Source organism: Rana temporaria, chromosome 8, assembly GCF_905171775.1.
Source record: "Rana temporaria chromosome 8, aRanTem1.1, whole genome shotgun sequence".
Lineage (NCBI taxonomy): Eukaryota > Metazoa > Chordata > Amphibia > Anura > Ranidae > Rana > Rana temporaria.
Genome location: NC_053496.1, coordinates 35,862,851 through 35,880,440, shown reverse-complemented (window position 1 = coordinate 35,880,440; position 17,590 = coordinate 35,862,851). Strand labels below are relative to the sequence as shown.

The window sequence follows — 17,590 nt, the reverse complement described above, 5'->3', positions numbered from 1 at the left end:
TATGGGTCATGTTCACATTTTTTGGAAAGGGCCAGGGACTTTTTTCTGGTTTTTGGTTCCATAGACTTCAATGGATCAAAAACGTGCATTGCAAAACGCAAAATGCACCCGGAAATATGCAAACTGCAACCTGCATAGGTGTGAACCAGGCAGTATAGCTATTTATAATTACGGTTTGGGATTTCTAAAGGTTTTTATTTTTTTCATAATTTCTTGTTACATAGGTAGGTTGAAAAAAAGTCCAATCTAGTTCAACCAATAAAAAAATTACTAAATCAGTAGAAGACCTCTATTTACAGATCCATATACCTAAAGCTGATCCAGAGGAAGGAAAACAAAAATCTATAAAGCATGGTCCAAATTCTTCCTTATCCCACAGGGCAATATTTCCTGGATCAACAATATCTAGTGCTGTTACCTATTAATGTCATATTTTGTGCATTTAGGTATTCTTGCGGCTATTTTTTAAAACAATTTAACTTTAACTAAGCTGGCCAGAATAAGTTCCTGAGGAAGTCTATTCCATATTTTCACAGCTCTTACTGTGAAGAAGCCTTTATGTTTGTGCAGATTAAACAACCCATTGCAATCAAATTTCCTCTAATCAGAGTTAGATGCAAAGAGTTAATTTCATTATGAAACATCACACAGACAAGTCAATGCTTTTTGGGGTTAACAGACTTCCTTCATCAGGGTTTAGAATTTCTGAAGGGAATCTGGAGGGTCTTGGTCTTGATTTGGTTCAAAATTCGAACATTAAATTCTCAATGATAATAGAGGACAGGAATGTCATTAACAATATTACAAGCAGCTTCAGCCAGTTCATGTCATAATCCTTTGTTTCATTACAGGCATCATGGAAAGGACGCTTTTTTAAGCTCTGCAAAACTGCAGTGGGTTCCTACTTCATCCGCTATTATGCCTACGATGGGGTGTCGATGGATTATAAAGGGGAAATTCCTGTTTGCGAGTAGGTGCACCTATGATTGAATTGATCATCTAAAAAATTGTTGTAACTTTGAAGGATGCCTCACAGGGTAGAATGTAGCCTTGAAGGAGGCCTCTCAGGGTAGAATGTAGCCTTGAAGGATGTCTCCCAGGGTAGAATGTATCCTTGAAGGAGGCCTCTCAGGGTAGAATGTAGCCTTGAAAGAGGCCTCCCAGGGTAGATTGTAGCCTTGGAGACCTCCCAGGGTAGATTGTAGCCTTGAAGGAGGCCTCCCAGAGTAGACTGTAACCTTGAAGGAGGCCTCCCAGGGTACAATGTGGCCTTGAAGGAGGCCTCCCAGGGTAGAATATAGCCTTGAAGGAGGCCTCCCAGGGTAGAATGTAGCCTTGAAGGAGACCTCCCAGGGTAGATTGTAGCCTTGAAGGAGACCTCCCGGGGTAGATTATAGCCTTGAAGGAGACCTCCCGGTTATATTAAAGCCTTGAAGGAGGCCTCCCAGAGTAGACTGTAGCCTTGAAGGAGGCCTCCCAGGGTGCAATGTAGCCTTGAAGGAGGCCTCCCAGGGTACAATGTAGCTTTGAAGGACGCCTCCCAGGGTAGAATTTAGCCTCGAAAGAGACTATCCTATTAAACACCAGGAAGTGTCAGCGCAAACTATCAATTTAATGAAAGTTCTAGGATATATGTAGGTATGAAACAAATTACCTTTTTCACTTTTGTTCTGCAGCATAAAATCTATCGAGTTAGGAACTAATGCAATGGACAAGAATATGACCACCATCACAAATTTGTTCAACAACAGTCCACGGAATGTTCTCTGCATCAAAACTAACAAAAGGGTCTTCTACCTGTTGGATGAAAATGAGTGAGTTCAATGTGTATTATTGGAGTCTCCTTCCTCTATCTAACTCTCCTCTCCTGAAATATTCTGCTATGCTGGAGGACTCTGCTCCTTCCTCTATCAAACTCTCCTCACCTGAAGTACTCTGCCCTGTTGGAGGACTCTGCTCCTTCCTCTGCCTAACTCTCCTCTCCTGAAATACTCTGCAGTGCTGGAGGACTCTGCTCTTTCCTCTGCCTAACTCTCCCCTCCTGAAATACTCTGCCCTGTTGGAGGACTCTGCTCTTTCCTCTGCCTAACTCTCCTCTCCTGGAATACTCTGCCCTGTTGGAGGACTCTGCTCCTTCCTCTGCCTAACTCTCCTCTCCTGAAATACTCTGCAGTGCTGGAGGACTCTGCTCCTTCCTCTATCCAACTCTCCTCTCCTGAAATACTCTGCCCTGTTGGAGGACTCTGCCTCTTCCTCTGCCTTACTGCCGCACCCTTTTATTTCTCGAAAACAGTCCCTGCAGAATGCTCAGTGTCATATTGTCCTATTTCCTTACCTGACATTTTCAGTTCTTCCTCGCGCTTATCATAATATATACAGTATATATTGAACATTTATTGCAACATTTCCTTTATACTGTCATGTATTACAATTGTATTTATGACTTTAATCTAGAAACAATTGCTCTCTTAACTCAATAAACATTACCAAAAGAAGAAGTAAAAATATAAAACAGAAATCCGCCCCCAAACTTCTCGCAAAGCTGAATGCCATTGTTCCACTCAGAACTGGTTAAACCCGTTGGTGCGACTTTGAAGGATAATTTCCCAGCAGTATATCTCCTAAAATAACAGCACTTGTAGGAAGAAAAGACACTCAAAGTGCACCTGTCTCCAAATCATATATTTTGCGTGTGTCTTGAACCAACACTCTGTACCAATAAGTCATGTCTTCTCGCCAGGGCTTTTTTTCAGCGGGAATGTGGGGGAACGCAGTTCCGGCACCTCTGACACGGACTATATGTAATGGTAAGGGGGTGCTGGGAGGTGCTGGAGGGTATTTGGCTGAGTGCTGGGGGGATCTATTATCTCCGGAGAAGATCTATTGTTGCAGGACGACTATTGTTGCTGGTGGCAGGTCTATTTTTGCTGGTGGGGGTCTATTGTTGCTGGGAGGGATCTACTTTTGAGGGAGGAGTCTATTGATGCTGGCTGCTGGGAGATGCTGGGGGGAGGTATTGTTTTTGGCAGGAGGTCTATTGTTGCTGGGGGATCTATTGCTGCTGGCTGCTTTTCTTGTTATCATTAACAAATTCCATATAAATTATGTAGTACCACAAATTTATTTTTGCTTCTGTATTTTACAAAAGGAGTGATACTGGGAGGTGGGTATGGGGTGGAACCAAGGGACCGTGCTCAGAGGTGGGTAGGGGGTGGAACCAAGGAACGGTGCTCAGAGGTGGGTATGGGGTGGAACCAAGGGACCGTGCTCAGAGGTGGGTAGGGGGTGGAACCAAGGGACTGTGCTCAGAGGTGGGTAGGGGGTGGAACCAAGGAACGGTGCTCAGAGGTGGGTAGGGGGTGGAACCAAGGGACTGTCCTCGGACGTGGGTAGGGGGTGAAAACTAGGGACTGTGCTCAGAGGTGGGTAGGGGGTGGAACCAAGGGACGGTGCTCAGAGGTGGGTAGGGGTGGAGAAAAGCGATGACTCAGAATGGGGGAGTTCCTGCACCTATTCTCGCTACCTAGCCCTGCTTCTCGCTACCTAGCCAGAGTGTTGAGTTTTAAGACACAACTCCAGCCTTTAGTTTTTGGATAAAATTAGAATAACATTACATTTATTTTTTAAGTAATTAAAAGTCAATATAAAGAGTGTTAACTTCCACACTGGAGGAGTATCAAAAGGCAAGCTGGTCAACCTTGTTTATCGGTCGGGTAAGGGAGTATACTGTATATCTGTCTACTCTGAGATGTTCTAAAGATATAATGTCACTCCTAGCCAGCATATTGATTGATTATTGGTCTATGAGAGTGCAGTGAAAGCTCCATCCATGACAAGTTCAAGACGGGGCTGCAGATTGTATCTATATGTGAAGTTGAGAACCCCATGAGAAGGAACATATGCCATTCATGCCATAATTTCTGATGTCCTTCTGTTTCTCTCCTTTCAGGGAAAACATCAAAAATTGGCAGAAATGTATCACAGATGTCTGGGTCAAAATCAACCAAACAGAAAATGTAAGAAGTGTTAAATATATATGTAAAATATAAACTATATCACAGCTTTGGATGTTCAACCTTTTCATACTGATATCACAGATGTCCATTTTTATTTTAAGGTGGACGGACCACAAATTAGACATACAGTCCTAGTTTCCCCTCCACCAGAGCTCCCTCAGGTAAGGCACCCCATTTTAAAATGGAAAAAATAATAATAATAAAAAGTAAATAAGTACGTTGTAATTCAAAATCTTTTGTAATAATTACATGCAGAGACTAGCCATGTATATCCTTTGAGTTCTCCAACTGTATGCAGAGTTAGGCCTCGTACACACGACCGAGTTTCTCGGCAAAAAACAGCAAGAAACTTGGCGAGGAAACTGGTCGTGTATACATTTTCGTTGAGGAAACTGTCGAGAAACTCGACGAGCCAAAAAGAGAGCAAGTTCTCCATTTCCTCGACAGGAATGGAGAAACTTGCCTTGTCGAGTTCCTCGACAGCCTGACAAGGAACTCGTCGAGGAAAACGTTGTGTTTCGACCGTCGAGATCCTCGGTCATGTGTACAAGGCTTCATACTTAAAACAGTTACAAAAGTGTATAGGCACACACTCATGCCGCTTACCAGTGTTGCCAACCTACCAGATTGAAATTTACTGGCACGACAACCGAAATTTACTGGTGCAGCCACGTTTTTACTGGCGTTTCACAAAAGTTACTAAGTTACATTTTTAGGTGCAAATTTCAGTATTTAGGCTACAAACAAGTACGATAGGGAAATAGCAATGTGATTTAACCTCCCTGGCGGTATGATTCTTTCAGAAAAAACATGCTGAAAGCGGTACCATTATTTGCAAGGAAATTTGGCGTTTTATATTGTAGGTCTGTCATTTTTAGAAATAACTCACTTAAATCTGACCAAACAAGCTTCTAATAGGCATCCCGGGTATGACATTTTTTTAAAAACAAAATTATAAATTATAATATAATAAATAATTATAAATAATTATAACAAATAATAATATAATTATAATAAAAATTATTCAATAATGTAATCAAATCAAAATCACTGAAATTTGCTCAGTTGCAGAATTGTTGCTGTCATTATTTTTTTTTTTATGACGAATTTCCCCACAAATCGCTATCGCACAATTCTGCAAGTGATTATAATTTATTATCGCTGTTTTTTAGCTGATCTAAAACTATTTTTGACATAAAGGGACACTTTTGGTTGCTATGGACAATCTACAGTTTGCAGGGAGAAAGAAACGTTTTTATTATATAAAATGACATGCATGACACAGGACAGACCACTAGGGACAAGGGGGGTGTGTTTTTTTTACATACAGTACTGTAATCTATAAGATTACAGTATACTGTATGTATAGTGTTTGTTTACTTTTTTGAATTTGGCGCCGTTCTCCGTCCCCGTGTGTCGTAACGTCGCAGGGAACGGAGATCGGCGTCACACGGAGGCACTGTGTGAATCGAGCGAGGTCCTGCTCGCTCACACATCGCGGTGGCATCGCTGGATCCAGGGACAAGGTAAGTAAAACTCCCTGTACATCCAGCGAGGCGAGCCCGAGTCTGACTCGGGGTTACCGATCCTAGCCCAAAAATCTCACCCCGAGTCAGACTCGGGAACACCGCCCAGGAGGTTAAGGTAGATATTATGGTAAAAAAAAACATATTTTTGTTATTTTCGATATAATAAGGGCAAATTATTTAGTTACATCACCCCCTGCCTCCATCCCCCTCTGCCACCAATACCCCCTGCCTTCACCCCCCTCTGCGGTGCCACAATCTCCCTCTGCCTCCAATCTCCCTCTGCCTCCAATCTCCCCCAGGCCCCCTGCCTCTAATCACTCCCTGCCTCCATTGTCCCCTGCCTCAATCCCCCTCTGCGGTGCCACCAACAACCCCTGTCTCCATCCCCCACCCACTGCGGTGCCACCAACTCCCTCTGTGTTGCCTCCAATCCCCCCCTGCCACTAACACCCCCTGCCTCCAATCTCCCTCTGCCTCTATTGCCCCCTGCCTACATTCCCCTCTGTGGTGCCACCGCAGCCACAATCACCCCCTGCCTCCAATCACCCCCTGCCTCCAATCTCCAAGCCGAACCGATCTCGGCTATTTTTACTGGCACATTTCCGCAACCACGGACATTTACGAACGGGGGAATAAAGTGCCCGTTTTTACGAACTGTCCGTAAAAATACGTACGATTGGCAACACTGCCACTTACACACGATCGGAATTTCCGATGAAAAAAATCCGATGGACTTTTTTCATCGGAAATTCCGATCGTGTGTGGGCCCCATCTGACTTTTTTTCCGTCTGTGTTTAGATTTTGCACCAGATTTTGCACTCTCCAGTTTTAGTTATTCCCCCATAATGTCTTTGTATGTTGTAGTATTAACACTACCTCTGGAAACACCAGAACTCAATCATTTGGAGGGGTATCCCCATACATTTGGCCTTATATCAACCTCAGTTTTACCCCTCTTGAACTTTTGGTCCAACTCTAGTTTTGTATTTTCCAGCCTAGGTGGCCTAGAGAATTCAGATCCTTAGCAGTCTATCCAGTCCAAACCCGCCAAGCAGCTGTGCAATTTGTACGATCTGAGATATATCAAAAGCAAGCAGTGGTGATGGTAAATGGTGCTTTATTTTGTCATGGCGGCCCTATGATAATGAAAACTTCATTAAGCTTCTGGCATGCTCAGATTTGTAATTTTCACCATTAATTAACAATAAACAAAATATTCAATCCATAAATAATATAAAATCAAATCTGTATAATTAAAAAACAGCCTGTGAAACCAGGCTTCGCTTGCCTGTAAAATTTGCGCCAATGTTTGCATGGTTATGAATTCAATTACAGACAGTACAGGCATGGGATATGTTATTTGTAACCCTCGTATCTGAAGAGCTGTAAAGACCTGGAAAATGATTTCAGCTGTGCCACCATGAGGATGTCATCTATAGACTCCTCACCAAGCATTTGTTTCTAAAGCCACAAAGGCAGATATAAAAGACACAAATAATACAGCACTGATATTCATCAATATGTCATTTCGTGTACTTTTTTAAACATTAAAAGTATTTGAATTTGACTTGGTATAAGCCTCTTACAATTCCTGTACACCAGATTCCAGACTTGGAGACAGGAAAGAAGGACAAGGAGCCAATTGGTTCATTTACTGATGAGAAGCATGTTGATAAGAGGAAAGAACAGAGTGACATTGAGGTGAGCTTATCAGTCTTCTGCTTCTCTTTTCACTGTCCATTCACAGGCAGATTTGGGTCCCAGGATGATGCTGGCAATAAGCACCCTTTGGCCTCCAGAAGTTAGTACGAGGCTAATGCCATTGTCCATGCACTTGTTTACGTACATCCCTAAGGGCAGTGTTGCCAACCTACATTTTTAGGTGAAAATTTCAGTATTTAGACTGCAAACAAGTACGCTAGGCAAATAGCAATGTGACTTAACCTCCCTGGCGGTATGATTCTTTCAGAAAAAAGGTGCTGAAAGCGGTACAATTATTTGCAAGGAAATTTGGTGTTTTATATTGTAGGCCTGTGGGGCCAAATCCTCAGCCAGGCGGCGTAACTTAACTTTCAGCAGTTAAGTTACACTGACTTAAAGTTTTTACCTAAGTGCCTGATCCACAAAGCACTTACGTAAAAATTTCAAGCCGTGTAACTAAAGTGCCGCCGTCGTAAGGCGTTCCTCCTCTCCGGGGGGCGTTTACAATTTAAATGAGGCGCGCTCCCGCGCCGGCCGTACTGCGCATGCGTGTGACGTCATTTTCCCGACGTGCAGCGCGCGAACGTAATTGACGCCGGGCGGCTTTGTGGATTGCGACGGGACACTAAAGTTGCGACGGGTGAAAAAAAAGACGCGCCGGGAAAACAAATAATTATAAAAAAAAATGACAGCGTCGTTCGGCATGCATTCCTGAGAGGGAGAACTCCATGCCAATTTTCAAAGAAAAAAACGGCATGGGTTCCCCCCCAGGAGCATACCAGGCCCTTAGGTCTGGTATGGGTTGTAAGGAGACCCCCCCACGCCGAAAAATCGACGTAGGGGGTCCCCCTACAATCCATACCAGACCCGTATCCAAAGCACGCTACCCGGCCGGTCAGGAAGGGAGTGGGGACGAGCGAGCGCCCCCCCCTCCTGAGCCGTGCCAGGCCGCATGCCCTCAACATGGGGGGGTTGGGTGCTCTGGGGCAGGGGGGCGCACTGCGGGCCCCCCCACCCCAGAGCACCCTGTCCCCATGTTGATGAGGACAGGACCTCTTCCCGACAACCCTTGCCGTTGGTTGTCGGGGTATGCGGGCGGGGGCTTATCGGAATCTGGGAGTCCCCTTTAATAAGGGGGTCCCCAGATACCGCCCCCCACCCTAAGTGAATGGATATGGGGTACATCGTACCCCTATCCATTCACCTGTAGGCAAAAAGTAAAAGTTAGTAAACACACAACACAAGGCTTTTTAAAATAATTTATTATTCTGCTCCGGATGCCCCCCCTGTCTTCGTTATTAGCTCAATTACCAGGGGGGCTTCTTCTTCCACTCTCCGGGGGTCTTCTCCGCTCTCCGGGGGGGGTTTCTTCTTCCGCTCTCCGGCGGGGGGGCTTCTCCGGACTCCGGGGGTGTTCTTCCATCTTCTCCCCTCTTCCGCTGTTGACTCGGCGAACCCCGGTTCTTCTGCAGCTGTCCGGTGCCTTCTTCTTCAGCGCTGGCTGCCTGCTATGTTTGTGTGTTAGCTCAATTAGTAACAGGCAGCCGGCGCGGTCTTCTGTGACGTCAGGGTCTTCTGTTCTTCTCCCCTCTTCCGATGTCGACTCGTCGCCTGTTGTCGCTGTAATGATGGAAGCGCGCCTTGCATCCCATTTATATAGGCATCACCGTCCCATCATGCTCCGGCAGGTACCCACGTGGTGGGTGCCTACCCACGTGCACCCACCACGTGGGTACCTACCGGAGCATGATGGGACGGTGATGCCTATATAAATGGGATGCAAGGCGCGCTTCCATCATTACAGCGACAAGATGCGACGAGGCAACATCGGAAGAGGGGAGAAGAACAGAAGAGAAGACCCTGACGTCACAGAAGACCGCGCCGGCTGCCTGTTACTAATTGAGCTAACACACAAACATAGCAGGCAGCCAGCGCTGAAGGAGAAGGCACCGGACATCTGCAGAAGAACCGGGGTTCGCCGAGTCAACAGCGGAAGAGGGGAGAAGATGGAAGAAGCCCCCCGGAGTCCGGAGAAGCCCCCCCGCCGGAGAGCGGAAGAAGAAACCCCCCCCGGAGAGCGGAGAAGACCCCCGGAGAGTGGAAGAAGAAGCCCCCCCTGGTAATTGAGCTAATAACGAAGACAGGGGGGGCATCCGGAGCAGAATAATAAATTATTTTAAAAAGCCTTGTGTTGTGTGTTTACTAACTTTTACTTTTTGCCTACAGGTGAATGGATAGGGGTACGATGTACCCCATATCCATTCACTTAGGGTGGGGGGCCGGTATCTGGGGACCCCCTTATTAAAGGGGACTCCCAGATTCCGATAAGCCCCCGCCCGCATACCCCGACAACCAACGGCAAGGGTTGTCGGGAAGAGGTCCTGTCCTCATCAACATGGGGACAGGGTGCTCTGGGGTGGGGGGGCCCGCAGTGCGCCCCCCTGCCCCAGAGCACCCAACCCCCCCATGTTGAGGGCATGCGGCCTGGCACGGCTCAGGAGGGGGGGGGGGGCGCTCGCTCGTCCCCACTCCCTTCCTGGCCGGCCGGGTAGCGTGCTTTGGATACGGGTCTGGTATGGATTGTAGGGGGACCCCCTACGTCGATTTTTCGGCGGAGGGGGGGTCTCCTTACAACCCATAACAGACCTACGGGCCTGGTATGCTCCTGGGGGGGAACCCATGCCGGTTTGGATTTTACAAATTGCCGTGGAGTTCTCCCTCGGGAATGCATACCAAATGCCATCGCTGGAATGGGCCTTTACAATGTGTGACTAACTTTACACTTTGTAAAAGCAGCCCTAGTTTTACACCTGGCAAACTAACACTTACGGCGAAAAAACTAGGCACAAAAGCTTTGAGGATCGCCCTAAGTGCTAATTTGCATACTAGAAGAGGCATTTCGACTCGAAATGCCCCCAGTGGCGGATGCGGTACTGCATCCTAAGATCCGGCAGTGTAAGTCCCTTACAGATGTCGGATCTTCTGCCTAACTTAGGAAAACTGCTTCTGAGGATCAGTTCCAAAGTTAGAACCAGAGATACGACGGCTTACGCCGGAGTATCTCTTTTGTGGATATGGCCCGTGATTTTTAGGAATAACTCACTTATATCTGACCAAACAAGAATCTAATAGGCATCCCGGGTATGACATTTTTTTAAAAACAAAATTTTAAATTATAATATAATAAATAATTATAAATAATTATAGCAAGTAATAATATAATTAAAATAAAAATTATTCAATAATGTAATCAACTCAAAATCACTGAAATTTGCTCAGTTGCAGAATTGTTGCTGTCATTTTTTTTTTTTTTTTTATGACGAATCTCCCCGCAAATCGCTATCGCACAATTCTGCAAGTGATTATAATTTATTATCGCTGTTTTCTAGCTGATCTAAAACCATTTTTGACATAAAAAGACACTTTTGGTTGCTATGGACAATCTACAGTTTTCAGGCAGAAAGAAAGGTTTTTATTATATAAAATGACATGTAGGACACTGGGCAGACCACTAGGGACAAGGGGGGTGTGTATTTTTTACATACGGTACTGTAATCTATAAGATTACAGTATACTGTATGTATAGTGTTTGTTTACTTTTTTGAATTTGGCGCCGATCTCCGCTCCAGTGCGTCGTAACGTCGCAGGGAACGGAGATCGGCGGCACAGGAGGACGCTGTGTGAATCGAGCGAGGTCCCGCTCGCTCACACAGCGCGGTGACATCGCTGGATCCAGGAGAAGGTAAGCCAGCGCACGCTGCAGGCTCTGCATATCTACCTCGAGCGTGACTCGGGGTTACCGATTTTGGTAGAAAAAATCAACCCCGAGTCACGCTCGGGGATACCGCCAGGAGGGTTAAGGTAGATATTAAGGTAAAAAAAAACATATTTTTGTTATTTTCGATATAATAAGGGCAAATTATTTAGTCACATCACCCCCTGCCTCCATCCCCCTCTGCCACCAACGCCCCCTGCCTTCACCCCCCTCTGCAGTGCCACAATCTCCCTCTGCCTCCAATCTCCCCCAGGCCCCCTGCCTCCATTCACCCCCTGCCTCCATCCCCCTCTGCAGTGCCACCAACAACCCCTTTCTCGATCCCCCACCCTCTGCAGTGCCACCATTCCCCTCCGCTGTGCCACCAACACCTCCTGCCTCCAATCACCCCCTGCCACTAATACCCCCTGCCTCCAAGCTCCCCCTGCCTCCATCCCCCTCCGCGGTGCCACCGCAGCCACCATCACCCCCTGCCTTCAATCTCCATGCGCAGTTCCAAGCTGAACCGATCTCGGCTATTTTTACTTGCACATTCCCGCAACCACGAACATTTACGAACAGGGGAAAAAGTGCCCGTTTTTACGAACTGTCTTTAAAAATACGGACGGTTGGCAACACTGCCTCAGGCCTCGTACACACGACCGAGGAACTCGACGGGCAAAACACATCGTTTTGCTCGTCGAGTTCCTTATTAGGCCGTCGAGGAACTCGACATGCCAATTTTCTCCATTCCCGTCGAGGAAAAAGAGAACATGCTCTCTTTTTGGCTCGACGAGTTCCTCGACAGTTTCCTCGTCTAAAAATGTACACACGACCGGTTTCCTCGGCAAAAAACAAACAAACAGCAAGTTTCTTGCTGGTTTTTGCCGAGAAACTCGGTCGTGTGTACGAGGCCTAAGGGGGAGTACAGCTGTAGGGGGCCTCCTAGTGGTAGAAGAATATTTGACATACAGTACTGGGCTGTACAGTGGAACCTTGGTTTATGAGTAACGTGGTAAACAAGCATTTTGAATAACAAGCAATTAGAAAAATAAAAAATAAATCTGGTTGTTGTCTTGCAAAACGATCAGAATTCAATTTTGGATTACAAGCATTCTCCTGGAACAGCTTATGTTCATAATCTGAGGTTCCACTGTATATACATTGGTGAAACCAGCTAAATGGATACATGTTTGTGCAGTTTAATATAGTTATTAACCCCTATCTCACCAACCTTCAGGTGCTCAACCTTCCAAATAATTGATCCCATGCCTGTATAACAAACTGATTTGGCAAGAGTAATTATATAGAATGTATCCAATGATGCTTAGCCCACAATAAAACAAACCTAAATGTAGATTTTTCTTAACATTCTGCATTTATTTTTATACACAGGATGAAACTACAAGACCCAAATCCTACCCCGTGGACCATCCCTACTCTTGCCCACCTGTGCTGGATGTAAGTCCTACATTTAGGTCACCCTTATCTAATTTTCTCTGTGAAAAGTACACAAAGAGCTGGGGATATTATTATCTAATGCAGATTACACTGGTTTTCCATGAAATCATGATCTACAAATAGTTACTTATTAATTCAGCGCCCATGGCTCGAGGCAATGGGGGACAGTGAAAAAGGGATAATTACACGCAGCGCACACCACTTTTTTAACCAAGTTAAAAAAATGTTTTGCTAGAAAATTACTTAGAACCCTCAAACATTGTACATTTTTTCTCTAAGGCCCCGTACACACCATAGAATCCATCCGCGGATAAATCCGAGCAAATGGGTTTCAGCTCCTATGGTGCTCCTATTTCAGATCCTATGGTGTGTACACTCCAGCGAATCTGTTTCCGCGGATATTTCTCCCCTGGGATGGATTCCAGCAGATCGAATATTCGCTGACATGCAGAAAAAATCCATCTGCTGGAGTCCATCCCAACGGATGGATCCGCTGGTCTGTATAGACTCACCGGATCCATCCGTCCGAAGGGATCCCCCGCATGTGTCGTAATGATTCGACGCATGCGTGGAATTCCTTATATGACAGCGTCGCGCACGTCGCCGCGTCATAATCGCGGCGACGGCGCGACACGTCATCGCCAGAGGATTTCGGCGCGGATTTCAATGCGATGGTGTGTACACTCCATCGCATGAAAATCCGCCGAAATCCTCGAGAGGATTTATCCGCGGAAACGGTCCGCTGGATAAATTCTATCGTGTGTATGGGGCCTAACACCCTAGAGAATAAAATGGCGGTCATTGCAATACTTTTTGTCACACCGTATTTGCGCAGCGGTCTTACAAGCGCACTTTTTTGGGGAAAACTACACTTTTTTTAATAAAAAAATAAGACAACAGTAAAGTTAGCTCAATTTTTTTAATATTGTGAAAGAGAATGTTACGCCAAGTAAATTGATACCCAACGTGTCACGCTTCAAAGTTGCGCCCGCTTGTGGAATGGCAACAAACCTTTACCCCTAAAAATCTCCTTAGGCAACGTTTAAAAAATTCTACAGGTTGCATGCTTTTCAGAGTTTCAGAGGAGGTCTAGGGCTAGAATTATTGCTCTCGCTCTAACGATCGCGACAATACCTCACATGTGTGGTTTGAACACCGTTTTCATACGCAGGTATTGCTCATGTATGCGCTCGCTTCTGCACCCGAGCTCGTCGGGATGGGGCGCTTTAAAAAAAATGTATTATTATTATTAATTTTATTTTTACACAGTTTTTAAAAAAAAATTTAATTGCGTCACTTTTATTCCTATTACAAGGAATGTAAACATCCCTTGTAATAGAAAAACGCATGACGAGTCCTCTTAAATATGAGATGTGGGGTTAAAAAGACCTCAGATCTCATATTTAGAGTTAAATGCAATAAAAAAAAAAAATTGTAATTTGAAAAAATTACAAAAAAATGGCCCTTTAAGAGCTATGGGTGGAAGTGAAGTTTTGACGTCGCTTCCGCCCTGCTATGATATAGAGACTGGTCTCCATACCCAGCCACGGACAGGACCCGATTGCCTCCGCCGCTACCAACGTGAAGAGTGATTTAATTAAATATAAGTGTCATTGTAGAACACAGTGTATAAGTGGGAAATATAATATATAAATATACACATTTGTATTCAAACGCAGGATAGACAACGATCTTACACTGATCCAAATTCAAGGAAAGAAATTCCGGACTGCAAGCCTTTAAATCTTTTGATGGTAAGAAAACCAAAAAATGTTCTTCCTTTTATTGTCCCCGCGGCAGCAGAAAAGAGACTATACTATTGAAAATGTATTTTAAAAAATATTACTATGGGGTTAATTTATTAAAACTGGAGAATGCAAACTATTGTGCATCTGTGCATGGTAGCCAATCACCTTCTAACTTCAGCTTGTTCAATTAAGCTTTGACAAAAAAAAAAAAAAATCTGGAAGCTGATTGGTTCCTACACAGAGCTGCACCAGATTTTGTACATAATTCCTATGGATCATGCCCAGAATTGTATATTATTTTTTTAATTGTTTTAATAAATAAAGTTCAAATTTGTCTTTGTTTTTTTGTAATTAATCTACAAACCTAAAATTAAAATGGACACATCCCATAGATACCGTATTTATCGCGGTATAACGCGCTCCCGCGTATACCGCGCACCCCTAAAGTGGCCCCCAATCCTGTGGAAAAAAAGTTTTTTTGTACTTACAGTTTTGGTGTCTTGCGCGGCGTCCATCGGTTGCCTCGTCGAGTCTGGCGTCCTTCTGCGGCTTCGGGTGTACTCTTCGGCGGGTCCGGCGTCCGTCTTCGGCGGGTCGGGTGTCCTCTTCGGCGGGTCGGGTGTCCTCTTCGGCGGGTCCGGCGTCCTTCTGCGGCGTCCTCGCGGCGTCCTCCCCGCTCGTTTCCCGCGCCGAGTTTGAATACTCGTCGGGCAGGCTCGGCAACTGTCGCGCTGACGTCCTGTACACTCAGGACGTCAGTGCGAGAGGCGCCGAGACTGCCCGAAGATACACGAGTGTACTGCACTCGGTATATGCCGGCGCAGTATTTAAAGTCGTGGCGGGAAAGCGGGTATCGGCGTATATCACGCACCCACGATTTTGCCCTGATTTTCAGGGCAAAATAGTGCGCGGTATACGCCGATAAATACGGTATATTAATGCAGAATGTTTGGAGTTTAGGTGACACCCTTTAGTGGCTTAACTTAAAGTGTATCTAAAACGGTCTTTTTAAGCTTTGGATAGAATGGGGAAGGGTTATTACATAATATTTTTTCATTTTTTAATTGCATTATCTAATAGCATGGTGGTGTAGGAGATATGAAGAATCTGAATATTAGGTTGGCAACTTTTACACACTGAGGGATTTCCTCAATTGCCTTGTGTTGTGATGAGGATGAGCGAGGCTAGACCTGTAGAGCCACACTGTAATATTCAAGTCCAGACACATAGGCCCGGATTCACAGACACTGGCGCATATTTATGCCTCCGTAGCGCATCTCTTTTAAGCTACGCCGACGCAGCGCAGAGAGGCAAACACTGAATTCACAAAGCCAGTGCTTCCAAATCTGCGCTGGGTTTCCAAGGCGTAAGTCGGCGTAAGTGGAAGTGGGCGTGAGCCATGCTAATGAGGAGTGACCCCATGCAAATGATGGGCCGAGCGCCAGACAGATACGTATCGCCAACTGCGCATGCGCCGTCCCGTGGGCGCATCTCAATGCGCATGCTCACAATCAAGGTGAATCTCCCTAATGGGGGCGCAGACAGCAATAAAACCTGCCAGGTGTTCTAATCCTTTTTCTCTTTATCCAAAAACGAAAACAACGTTTTACCTTTAGCTATAATTATTTTATTTATTTTTTTGACTAAATGTTTTTTATAAACCTACTTTATGCATTAAAAAAAGTATTCAGGAGCAGTAAAAAGAATTTTATTTTCTGATATGTTCTAGTATATGTTGCAAATATATATTGTGTTTCTGTTGTGTAGACATTGCCCAAGCTAACCGTAGAACGAAAGAGATCTCATACATGTACTGAAGCCAGGATCCCCCTAAAGAACGAGTTTAGAAGATTGTCTCTGTCAGAACAGGTAATAGAAATTAAGCCAATGGAAACCCTAACTGAATAACATTTAGTTTGCTAAAACCCTGTAAATCATAAACAATTGCTATTTTTTTATATATTAAATACTGTTTAAGCTATTTTATCATTTGTTTCATCTTGATTCTGATCTCACTGCATATTGAGTTCAGGTGTTTCCAATGAGGGGTTCCATTATTACCACAACGTACAAAGTTATTTTCGACAATCTGTGTGCTTCCAACATTGTGGTAACAGTTTGGTGAAGGCCCTTTTCTGTTTCACCATGACTGTGCCCCTGCTCCATAAAGACATGGGCCCAGATTCAAGTAGATTTGCGCTTTATTTGCGGGGGAGCAGGAAAACGATTTTGCCCTGGGCCCCCGCAAATAATTTGCGCTACCCTCGATTCACGGAGCAGTAGCTCCGTGAATTGCGAGGGCGCGCCGGCAAATTTGCCCGGCGTAAGCGCGCGCAAGTTAAATGATCCCGCCAGGGGCGGGAATCATTTAAATTAGGCGCGCTCCCGCGCCGAGCGTACAGCGCATGCTCCGTCGGCAAACTTTCCCCGACGTGCATTGCGGCAAATGATGTCGCAAGGACGTCAGTTGCTTCAAAGTGAACGTGAATGGCGTCCAGCGCCATTCACGAATCACTTACGCAAACGCCGTGAAATTCAAATTTCAGGGCGCGGGAAGGCCGGCTATACTTTAGCATTGGCTGCCCCTACTATTAGAAAGGGCAGCCTTGCGCTAAAGTTGCCGTACGGAAACTCCGTACCTGGGTCCGCGCAAACTTGTGAATCAGTGGTAGTATGCAATTTGCATACTACACGCTGATCACAATGGGAGCGCCCCCTAGCGGCCCACGCAAGAATGCAGCCTAAAATCTGCGAGGCATAAGAGCCTTATGCCGCGCAGATTTTAGGCTGCAGTCGGTGTAACGAGGTTCCTGAATCAGGAGCACTCGTTACACCGGAGCAAGTAAGCAATTGCGCCGTGTAACCTATGGTTACACGGGCGCAATTGCTTCTTGAATCTGGCCCATGGTTTGACTAGTTTAGTGTGATGGATGAGAAGACTTAAGCCTCATACACACGATCGGACTTCCATCGGACAAATCCGTGGATTTTTGTCCGAAGGACATTGGCCGTGAACTTGTTCTGCATACAGGCCGGCAGAATTTGTTTTTGACCAACATACACAAAACGACATGTTTTTTCTGCGCTTTGGCGCCACCCTTTGGGAAACTTCTGCTAATGTTGTCTGATGGTTAGCAATGGTTCAGAGCATACGATCCTTTAACAATAAATTTGTAATTGTGCTTGACTTTTATACATAAGGCCCCAATGCCCCATACACACGATCAGGCTTTAGCCCGACCAAACTCACATAGGAATTTTGAAGGAATTCCATCGGAGGAAAAGAGAACATGTTCTCTATGTAAACTCCGATGAAATTTCTAGGAATATCCGATGGAAAAACTCAGATGGGTATACACACGGTCGAATTTTTCAATGGAA

General features: G+C 45.3%; 1 protein-coding gene across 5 annotated transcripts in view; it reads left to right on the top strand.

Moving 5' to 3' along the window:
• The window catches only part of PLEKHS1 (pleckstrin homology domain containing S1), a 42,280-nt gene that overhangs the window by 12,318 nt on the left and 12,372 nt on the right, over positions 1 to 17,590 (top strand). For 2 of the 5 annotated variants that reach the window (XM_040361575.1, XM_040361578.1), the window contains exons 4-12: positions 852 to 970; positions 1,677 to 1,814; positions 3,950 to 4,016; positions 4,118 to 4,177; positions 6,540 to 6,650; positions 7,148 to 7,246; positions 12,396 to 12,461; positions 14,141 to 14,215; positions 15,977 to 16,078. In XM_040361575.1, coding sequence (XP_040217509.1) covers positions 852 to 970; positions 1,677 to 1,814; positions 3,950 to 4,016; positions 4,118 to 4,177; positions 6,540 to 6,650; positions 7,148 to 7,246; positions 12,396 to 12,461; positions 14,141 to 14,215; positions 15,977 to 16,078 — 837 coding nt within the window. The remainder of the gene's footprint in view (positions 1 to 851; positions 971 to 1,676; positions 1,815 to 3,949; positions 4,017 to 4,117; positions 4,178 to 6,539; positions 6,651 to 7,147; positions 7,247 to 12,395; positions 12,462 to 14,140; positions 14,216 to 15,976; positions 16,079 to 17,590) is intronic. The other 3 variants (XM_040361576.1, XM_040361577.1, XM_040361579.1) reach the window with 3 other exon arrangements.